Source organism: Pempheris klunzingeri, chromosome 3 (assembly GCF_042242105.1).
Source record: "Pempheris klunzingeri isolate RE-2024b chromosome 3, fPemKlu1.hap1, whole genome shotgun sequence".
NCBI lineage: Eukaryota > Metazoa > Chordata > Actinopteri > Acropomatiformes > Pempheridae > Pempheris > Pempheris klunzingeri.
Window position 1 is genome coordinate 13011016 of NC_092014.1, and position 11550 is coordinate 13022565.

The 11550-nt window shown below is 38.3% G+C and overlaps 1 protein-coding gene across 1 annotated transcript; it reads left to right on the top strand.

Moving 5' to 3' along the window:
* The first annotated feature begins 223 nt into the window (after nucleotides 1–223).
* On the top strand, nucleotides 224–8032 carry adra1d (adrenoceptor alpha 1D). Its single transcript, XM_070827525.1, has 2 exons — nucleotides 224–1208; nucleotides 6772–8032. The coding sequence occupies exons 1-2, from the start codon at nucleotides 257–259 to the stop codon at nucleotides 7320–7322; spliced, it is 1503 nt and encodes a 500-aa protein (XP_070683626.1). The 5' UTR covers nucleotides 224–256; the 3' UTR covers nucleotides 7323–8032.
* Nucleotides 8033–11550: the final 3518 nt, after the last annotated feature.

Genomic DNA, 11550 nt, shown 5'->3' on the forward strand with positions numbered 1-11550 from the left:
ACCTCAATTGTTTTTTTTTTTTGGACTGAGAAAACTGCAAGAGTTTCCTAATCATGCACGTATTTGCCTGTAGTTCTATGGACTTTTTAGTTTTCTTTTTCTTTTATGTTGACATCCTTCGCTGTGAACTGTGGCAGATTTTGACTGGGAGGATGCGCGCTTGATTCCCCTGCTGGAAAGAGAGACTGAGCACAATGAGCGACACAGTGCCCCCCGAAGAAAAGTAACTCTAAAGTTCTCTTTATGGCGTTTCAAAATGACAGACTTGAGGAACGAAAGCAACCATGGGATCTATTTCTCCGAAGCTTTCAATGGATCTCTTCTGGACCAAATCTCTCTAAATGATAGCATCACGAGATGCGCGAACTTCACAATGGACTCACAGGTTGTCGGGGTTGGGATCTTTCTCTCCATTTTTATTTTGGTGGCGATTGTTGGGAACATTTTGGTCATCCTGTCTGTGGTATGCAATAAACACTTGCAGACGGTCACAAACTTCTTTATCGTCAACTTAGCCATGGCAGACCTTCTGCTGAGCATTATTGTGCTGCCTTTCTCTGCATCTCTGGAGGTTCTGGGATGCTGGGTGTTTGGCCGGGTTTTCTGTAACATCTGGGCAGCGGTGGATGTGCTCTGCTGCACCGCATCCATCCTCAGCCTCTGCATCATCTCCATCGACCGGTACATAGGGGTGAAATACTGTCTGAAATACCCAAGCATCATGACAGAGAGGAAGGCAGTAGCTATTTTAGTCCTAGTTTGGGTTTCATCCACGGTCATCTCCGTCGGACCGCTCCTGGGATGGAAGGAGCCGCCGCCAGTGGACGACAGCATCTGCAGCATCACAGAGGAGCCCGGCTACGCGCTCTTCTCATCCCTCTTCTCTTTCTACCTCCCGCTCATGGTCATTCTCATCATGTACTTTAGGGTTTATGTGGTGGCCCGCAGGACTACTAAGAGCCTAGAAGCGGGCGTCAAACGAGAGAGAAACAAGTCTATGGAAGTGGTCCTCCGGATACACTGTCGCAGCGTGCTGGAGGACGCGCGCTCGGCCAGCTCCAAGAGCAGCAAAAACCATCCGTTTCGGAGTTCGCTCTCTGTGCGGCTGATGAAGTTCTCCAAGGAGAAAAAGGCTGCTAAAACCCTCGCCATCGTTGTGGGGATGTTCATCTTGTGTTGGCTGCCTTTTTTCTTCTTTCTGCCGATGGGTATGTGTTGTAACTTCGTATTTCTGTCCTGCCACCCAGTACAAAATGTGCCCCAGTGAGTCTATTGCACTCTCAAAAAGCTCTTTCCTCAACATTTGGCGCACAGGAAACTTATAATTTAATAATCGCTATTCTAACACATTAAATGCCAGCAAGTAGACTACGTGTACTAGAATTTATGATTCAACACGTCGGCAGATATAAAAGATGTGAGTTTTTGTCTGAATAATTTATTTATGGTGATATAATTAGTAATGTGAGTAATTAATGCATTTGCGTCACCAGGAATTATTTAACTTCTTAGCCTGCAGTTCCTACAGAGAACTGCGTAGATTTCATGAGCAAAGCAACGGCAGGCCAGCATCACAGCATTAAACTACAGTTTGAGGAAACTTACAACATAAACGACAAAAACCTGCAAAGATTTAGACAGGAAACAGACAGTAACAAAAGCTGGATTTCATTGGTTGTTTGTTTTAAGAACTATGCCAGGAGTTGATCAAAACTAAGATTGTTAGACTGTTATAAAAACAAATGTTTTGGCCAGGAAAGGTCAAATCTGCAATGTGACCATTAATGTGGTTTGTTTTCATGCCTGTAATTTTTCTGGCAGTCTGTTTTTTCACATGGTTAATATCACATTTTTAAAAGAGCGGTCATAATAGACTGACATTCTTCGGTAATGAGCACCCTAAAACTAAATACTCACAGCATCTTGCAAGAAGCACAGCTGCTCATTCCAAGTACAAATTCCAGTGGGCCACCTATTCTAACAAGAGCTTTACATTAAACAATGATACAAAGACATTTGCTGGGGATCGTGCCTCATGATCTATATTCTTTAAAAGGGAAAGGTCGCAGCTAAATTGTGACATTAAATTCTACCTCAAAGTCTTGAAGATACTAAAATATTTGCAATGAAGAACAAAGACGTTGGAGATAATGTTGAGCAAATCTCCGAAACTGACCACAGTATCGAAAGGTGAGGATGTTGTAGGAGTTAGGATGAGACTCAGTGAGGATGACCAGTGTAAGTCGTTATGGCTGTATGGAAATCAAACCGAGGAAGGCAACATGCATGCAGAACTGCACTTACAGACACACACACTCTAATCTTAGCCTCATGAAATTTAAATTTGCATATTTTCCCTATAATTGATTGCGAAAGCCATTATGAACAAATGGCTAGTGTGTTATCAGGTATAGCACTCACTCACAGCACTCTCATTCTTACTCCAAATGTATTGCATCGACTTATTAGAGCCAAGCCTACAGGGAGAGGGAGGGTGCAAGAATTGAAATGGGGGCTGCTAATCACTTTACCCACTCAATGGGAGTGAAAAGGGCAAGTTTACTGTTAAAATCAATACACCACCACATGACTGGACATTCCATATAACATGATATCACCAAAATACACGTATTTGCTCTTGTTTGTACATATTTAGGCCAGTCTGAAACATTATCATATGATGCCTTTGTGATCATATTATACAGCCTGCTCAAGGGAAATGTCATCCAGGATCTCAAGTCTGAAGGAGTCCATGATTCTCAGTGTGGCACTCTGCTAAAAATTGGTATTCACAGTAGAAAACAAAAGGTAGCTCTGCCAAAAGGAATAATTACCTAGAGAAATAGGTCTGTGGATATCTTAAGTTATTTTTGTGAATATATAATTCTGGTAGATGGTAGGTAACTCTAATTTGCATTATCAAAAGTCAGACCATCAAGTATCTTAATGGATGTAACGTGATTGTTAGAGCCTAATAAAACTCATAACTTTTAGGAGTTTAAGTTCTTTGCTGGAAACCATCTGCCCTGCAGAATCCTTGAGACATGCTGTTCTGCAATTTGACAAACTTTAACCTCCTCCAGAGGAGGGTGTAAAGTCAAAGGATCAGTAAAGCGTTACATTGTTGTTTTTATGAATTCATCCGAATGGGATTTGAGTGTGGAGCAGTCACAGCCCACAGTTCCTTGCCCTGCTTTCCTATACTTAGTCTGTCAGACAGATTGATGCTGGTGATGTCGTAGACATCATTAATGAGCAACCTTTTGCTGAGAGGCAGACACGTACTTTTAGTACCTCTTGTGCCAATCAGACACTCTCTCTGTGATGATGCAAATGTAGAGTAGTCTGACTCATCTCAAACTCCAGCGAGAGTGCCCTAGCTCCATTCACTTATATTAATGCGCCAGGCGCATGAATACTAGTTCTTTATAGCCAGAAAATGGTGGAATAAGGTGAAAGATCCTTCAGAATTACTTGGTGTTGCATGCTGGCTGTCTCCCAGTGACAGACAGGATACACAGAATATAACCGTATTGCATAGGATGTATAAAGCTTTTTAGTGTGAATTACAACAGCAGCTTTTTTTCCTTTATTTGTTGCCGACATAAATTCAACCAGTATAAAGGCACACAGTCATTCATGTTTCAAGCTTCCAATTACTACTTTATACAGTGTTTTTACACTTGCTAAAAGGTTCAGTGTGCATTTCATACTTAGAATATTGGAACAATACACTTGTCCTGATGGCGATGACATTGTTTTGCACTAAATGTATAATTAGAGATGTATGTACTGAGATTAATAACAGAAATCAATTCTAATGTTATTGCAACTGAAACTATTTGATTTTCATGTGGTCTTCCATCCATACAATTTACATTTGAGTTTGTATTGTGGTTGTTTATTCTTATCCTCAACAAGACCAAAACCACCAAAAAATTGAAATGGCTAGTTAGTTCTGTGGCCTGTTTTAAACCTGATATTTCTCATTTGTCTGTCCAGATTCTTCCATTATCGTCCAAAAGCTATTAAAAAAAAAGACAGTCAGTGAGTCACACTTTGTGACATGGTAAATGATCTTTACTTGTATAGCACATTTCTAGTCTTTTTGAACAGTTGGGCTTTTCTTTCACACATATTCAGGGTTTTGCCCAAAGGCATTTTGACATGTGTGAGGAACCAGGGATCAAATCCCCGATTTTCTGATTGGTGGACGACCCGCTGTACCCCTGAGCTACAGCCACTGCCATGAACAACACTGTTCTGTGAATGCTGCCTGTTTGACAATTTTTTTCTAAAAACTACAGTGCCCACTGTTTTAAAACATTATTTAGCCTCAGCCAACATGGCTTGCTATAAATGCCAGTGGTTATGAAAGTATCTACTGAACTATTGCTTGGTCCTTGGTGGCCATATGTTAAGGGCGTATTATAAAAAGCCTGGCACCACAGAACATCACAGAACATTAAATGTCAAGGAGATAATTCCCTAAGCTCTGTAACTGATAGACTGATCAGGATTCTGTCTACATGAAAGAGCCGTCACAACATTTGTATGAGAAATTAGATGAGTCGCTGACTCCTTGATAAGCTTCAATGTGTATTCAAAGCAGTCATTTGTTGCTTGGCTTTATGATTTGTATTACTGTAGGATATGCGACAATGTGAACTTTAAAAAAAAAAATCACATCCTCGGTAAAACTGCAATCATCCTGCATGCATCAGACTTAAAAGAGACTGTAATCTTAAAAGCAATGAAACAAAAAAGCCCTGAAAAAGATATTACCTGTTGTCATGGTGTCGTGCGTCATAGTGGTGAATCACCTTCTGTCTGTCTTTACGGTGGTGTCATTTCAGTGAGGAGAATCGATAGAGAACACTTCCTTTAATCATTTTATTCACCTTAATCTTCAACCGTATTGAGTCAGAACAGGTTTACGGATGATTCTTTTGATAGAAATGAAGGCAAGTATAAGAGCCAGGAGGCAGATACTACACACAAAATAATATACATGCTGCTGAAAAAGTTTTTAAAAAGTAAGAGTAAAAACTCTTGTTTTATTATTCAGGTTTTGTCTCTGAGTAAATGCAACAAGCCTCCCGTTTGCATTTGTTAGCAAGTGCACAGTATGTTGCTGGTAGCTGATGTCAAAACAGCATGAACCCATTACTTTGAAAATCACATACAAGCCATTTCATATATTTCAGGATAAAAACGAAAATGGACTTCTGGGCCCAGGGAGTGGAGACCTGACATTAGCACTCTGATATGTTGCCTCTGTGTCCAGGGTCAACACTGTTAAATATGAGCCTGGGGAGACAAGAACAACTAGAAAGCAGTAGGAAAAGGCAACATCCTATGAAAAACAGCATGTCATAGCAAGTATAATGAAAATGAACAAAGCAGCGAGGGTTTGGGTTGATATTAAGCTGTAACTGACCTTTTAATGCAAGAAACTTTTATGTTCTATTTCATGGTAAATTACCATTTTGTAATATTATATGGAAGAATGCTGAAAGGCCTTAGTCAATGTTGTTTTCAATTTTTTAAATGCCTTTAGGCAGTCGATGTCCTAGGAAAAAAGTTTCAGCTGTTAATGTTTAAAGTTTCAATGGCCAGATTTTCCATTATACCAACACTAAAGAGAAAAACAGGGTTTGTATAATCCACAATCCAAAGCAATGAACAAGAATTTCCGAAAGAGTTAAGTACTACTACACTGAGTCTGTGCTGACTAAAGCAGGGTTAAAGCCTTACATGACTAAAGTGTGTATACTACCTTATCCTTTGAGAGAAAGCATACACCACAAAAAAGATTTAAATTCATTTTATCTTGTTAGCAGTCTGGTTTAGTATAAGACATCAACTAAAATCACCCAAGAAATAATTTAAAGAAGAAGAAAACATCACATATTCTACTCAAACAAATGTGTCATTGGAAGAGTTTTGTGTATTGGTGTTTGTTTTTTCGGAAGCGGAATGTGTCCCATTAATAAAAGTCCACAAAATGTCAGAACCCCCTCTGCTCCTGCTCATAAACACAACGAGACTGCTGCAGAATAAATCATTCCAAAAGTAATGCTGTGATACAGAATGCTCTGTCAGAGGGATGAAAAATTTATATGCGTTGCACAATAACATGACACAACATACATACACTTCAGGAACTGTTTGGACGTATGAGTCAAACAGCAGAGGAGCAGATTCAGGATCACTTTTATATATTTTCTTAGAAAATACAAACATTTCAAAAGTGACTTATTTATGGCAAAATTCAAAATGTATTCATTAAGTTTGAATAATTCCAATGAATTACTTATATTCAAACTATTTATACTAAATATTTCCATATAAACTATAATATAAACTATTTCCACAAAATAGCACACAATGCAGCATCCCAATGCCAAAAATCTGGATCTGATAATTAGTACATAATAATATAATATCTGATGCTTGCTCATGTGGGGATTCTTGAATCCATAATTTTGAATTCCTGAATCGTTGGGTCTCTCTCTTAAAGAGTTAGGTCTAGACCTGCTCTTTATGTAAAGCGTCTTGAGATAATGCTGTTGTGAATTGCCGCTGTATAAATAAAGATTGATTGATTTATTGATAGTTGAGAATAGAAATGACCTTACTGTAACTACATTCTGCTTTGACTGTTCTTTATTTTGATGCAAATGTTTTAGGATTCTTAACAATATACTACACTGTGCATATACTCTAAGTTTACTCACAAACCTTTCTGATGGCTCCTTCTGCTTCTAGGTTCCTTCTTTCCAGCACTGAAGCCATCAGAGACTGTGTTCAAGGTGGTCTTTTGGCTGGGCTACTTCAACAGCTGCATCAACCCCATGATCTACCCCTGCTCCAGCAAAGAGTTCCAGCGGGCTTTCACCCGACTCCTCAGGTGCCAGTGTCACCAAAGACAGAGGGTCCTGCGTCGCTTCTATGACCAGAGGTGGCGAACAGCTGTCAAGGGAATGACAAGGGATCAGAGGGGAGACTATAAGCCTGGCTATGCTGCGCATGAATCCTGTGGCAGCTCTTTTTTACACAAGGGGAAAGGGCGTACGCTAGGTTTCAAGAGATGGAGTCTGCTCCCACCACTGCAAAAGTCCTCCTTTCAGCTCAAAGAAAAAGTGAACAATCTGTCAAATAAAATCAAGGGAGGGACAGGAAAAAGTACCACACCAGCAGTGGGTCGGATTGATATAGTAGACACAGTCTCTAGGGGGATTTACAACTCCTGTGAGCAGAGCGGTTATCAGTTCTATGATCTGGCAGACTGCTATGGCCTGAAAGAGACTGACATTTAGAGGGCCACCAGAGAATCTTTTATTTATTTTCAAAGGGTCATATTGGACCAACATGCAAGAAAGTTACTGTGATATGGGCATAATTTTGTGTTCACAAAACATCTGAGAATCAAAGTTTGATTAAAGCTGTGGATGGCTTGATCCCAGCACAAACATGACTACAACTTTATCTCAGTGCTGCATACCCATCATGTTTATTTAGATGAAATTCCTCGAGAGCTCTGTAAAGCGAAGTGAAGACAAAAGCAGCCAACTCCTTGGACTTAATTTGACTGCTGTCACTTGGAAGCACTGTGCATTGACAGCCCACAGTTGAAAGATGTGCTCACTTTTTAACATGAGGCTCAGTTTAGCTGTTACACTTTTTTCTTTCAACTTTATTTCAGGCAGTCACCATGTCTTTAGCTAGCTGACACTGTGTGATGACTCCTAATGAACAGTGACTGCTGTGTTTGAAAAAAAAAAAAAACACATACAATTGTACTGGACTGAAACAAATATTTTGAACTTCAAACAGAGCAAAGTGAAGTCATAAGTGCAATTTTTATTGTTGCCAGAATGTCTGGATTTAATCAAATGTATTATGACGAAATGAATTATACTACTTAATTTTCCATTTGACAAGGCATCGTAAAGATAAGAGGACAGCTAAGAATGAAGATACTGCAAAGGATTTATTCTATTGGATTTACAAGCCAACTTGGCATTGATATGTACACTTGTTTGAATAAAAACCTACGTGTCTACTTTGCCTGCCTAACGGTATTGCATTGCTGAGTGAGTGCTAATGTGAAATGAACATGCTTTTTTGTGTTTCCTGATGTTATGTTTGTTTTGTTTGTGTTAGATGAAAAGAGAAAAAAAGACAAGTTTAAGCAGTGAGTCAGTTTAATTACAGGAAGGCACCACTGTAATTTGATTCATGATTAAATAATCTACCCAATCCAGCAGATGTCACTATTGTTTTGGCTGTTTTATCTCCTGCACCTTTTCACCTTTAAATATTTTGTGCTTTTGGGAAGTAAAATGATTTGTTATCAGACAAAATACCAGTAAAATTCATGGTGATCAATCAATATTTGGATATGTTAAGTAACATGTACAGATTAGTTAGGATCTGCTTACTCACAAAAACATACAAATACAGATTTTAGGAAATCAAAGAGAGTGACAAACAGATGACAGGCATGAATAGGGGCACCGAAATAAAGATTTAATGTGCCTTCTATTTTTGCAGGATATAAAGGTCATTGTTGATGGATGCACAAAATACTACTAGTAGACTATGTAAGATGTATTGTGTTAGTTGCAATTGTTAGTTGTTATGATAAAGGTTGAACGTTATCTACATCACGCTGGATCAGTGGATGGGAATGGCTGATTGAACCTGGGATACAGTAATCTGTGACTTATAATGAATGTGGGCCAGGGGTGTTTCAGGACAGCATCTTGCACGGTTGTGACATTATCTCATTGACAAAATGTGTTCAGAGACAGACAAATACACACCTTGCAAAGTACAACAGATGCTTCTGTGGTAATTCCCACAACAACAGGTGTCTCCAGGACCACATCTTGCCATAATGACACACACGTACACCGACTCACAAGGTGAAAACAATAATAGCCAAGCTTTCGCAGCTGGTAATAAAAATGAAGAGAAGAACAAGATGAAAGGAGGATGAAAACAGTTCTTAACTCTAGACACTCAAGGACAGAAACACTGAGTGGACCAAAACAAACTGCTAACATTAGGTATCGGGACAGAAGTGAAAGCACTAATTTTTGCAAATACATGTACTCTCAAAATCACAGGTAGTGATACATATGAAAAAAACATAAAGCATAGCTTGTTGTCATGGTTCAAATGCTCTTTGTTGTGGTCTTGAACAAATTCCCTTTGACACAGTTTTCCATTCAATCTTACTCGCCCTTCTGTCCCTTAAAAAGACAACAGGCTTGAAACAACAAAATAACTCCATCAAAAATATTTCCTATCTCAAGAGATAAAGACACTGGTTCCTATTGCAATGTGTTGATTACACTTTGACAGTTTGCAGTTTCATAAAGCAAAAGACCTTGCCAAATAGACAGCCACTGCCCTGACTCCTACTTGTGTACTGATCGCACTGGTGCCACATTCACAAAGATAGACTTTGACTGTGGCTTAGAATTAATAAACAGACAGACAGACATCTAAATTTGCATCATTTATCATATTGCACAAAGCTGTCTGGTCCTTGACTATCTTGGGTAAGACTAATTTGCTATGCATTCTGGGAACTGGGTGTCTCCGTACCTTGTAGAATTGGGCTACAAGTTACGAGACGAGTGAGGCAGCAGAAGAAAATGATATGTGCTTTCAGTGAATTGCAGTGAAGTTTTCTTTTTCTCTCTTTCCACTCCCATTGCTCACTTTACAACTATGTTAAACCACAAATTGAGACATGCTTTTTGTCAGTTGTCAGCAGGTGTGATTGTGTGTTACCATAGAAACGCAGCCATTAGCTCTGTCTGAAAAATCCCGGGGTTTGTTTTGCTGCCTTTAAGATAAACCTTTTTAGCATTCTCGCCTCAAATTAGTCTGCCTTTGTGTTTGTGCAACTCTAGTGTAGTAGTATTACAGCTAAAAACGTCCACATTCTTCCCTCACAAAAAATAAAGAAATAATCAAAATAACACTGTAAATGAGATTTTGAGAATTGATTAATGTTATAGGTAATGACATTAATCATGCCATTACCTGATTTGTTTAACAGATTCACCCTGGACCAAGTTGTCTTTAAAATATCCAGAAATAATGTTCAAAATTTTATATTTGTATTCATAATTTAAATGATTTTTTATATAATATGCATATTTTACATACCAAAAGCATCAGTTGTGCTTAATATTTTATTGCCTACAACTACCTACAAAATGAGAAAAAACATTCCAAAACAGAATATTAATATATTCATAGTTTGTGCAAGATAAAATCTTAATTTAATATGTTCACACACAGATTTAAAGCCTTTGCAGGAAGCATTGTGTATCGTAACGCAACAACATAATCTGTGCTCGTGCTGCAGTGTGTAAGAATGTTTCAGTGCCTTTTCAGTAAAGATCAAAAGAGCAACATGTTCCAAGTGAAAGATTTAGAAACGTGATGCATTTGATACATGCTTCTATGATCACTTCACATATGATGTGCATTTAAGTTACAGTGATAATTTCAGATGCCATTTGTAGTCATTTCACAAGAGACTTTTCAACACTCCGTTTAAGATTTGTCTCAGTTATCAAAATTCAAACTAAATGTTAGATGTTCATTTTTACATAAATAATTTATTTTCTATGATGTCTTTAAAAATTAGGTTGTTGTGATAAAATAAAAGCACCCTGAGAGCATACATTCACTGACACACATGCTCATGCACTCAATTATCCACCATCTGCGATTTTGTCACAACAGCTTGAGGTCTAATATTACTTTGTGCTTTTTTTTAGAGTGACTAAACTGGGTGATGCAACTCCTAACTTCAGTCTGTCCCATCTTAGACAGCAATTTTTTTCATAAGAACAATCAAAACACAACCTCCTTTTATATTACTGTTTATGCCCAAAGATTTCATCTTGCAAACACGCTTAGAAAAGTAATCCTGCTGTATGATTACTCACTGACCACTGCTTTATAACGTCAATCACAATAATAGGAGCTGGCTTGGTAGGGGAAAGTGAAACTTGTGTAACTCAGTAATTTTCAGTTGAGCAACCCAAAAATGGAATTGAAATACAAAAGCAATAAGTTCATACTAACTATTTATGTTGGTGGTGTAAATTATTGTTCAATATTCATCCATTCATTATCTATACCATCTATCCTTAGATGTTCAGGGAGGCTGGAGCCAATGCAGCTGACAGTAGGCAAGAGGCAGGGTACATCCTGGACTGGTCACTAGTCAATCACAGGGCCGACACACAAAAGATTTTAACAGTAATTTCATAGACATCTATTCAGGTTTTCAGAACGTTTTGGACTCCTAGATATTGATTTTGACTAAATAATATTAATTTTGGTCTTTCAAATCTTTATTCAAGGATTTAAGTGATACAAATATTGTACAACAGAAGTAAATAAAATAGGAAATAAATGGTGTCCTTTTTCAGTCCTGAGAGATATGTCACTGAGATATGTAATATCACTTTATTTCCATCGCAGGAACCGCATTTAGATGGATTTAGATCA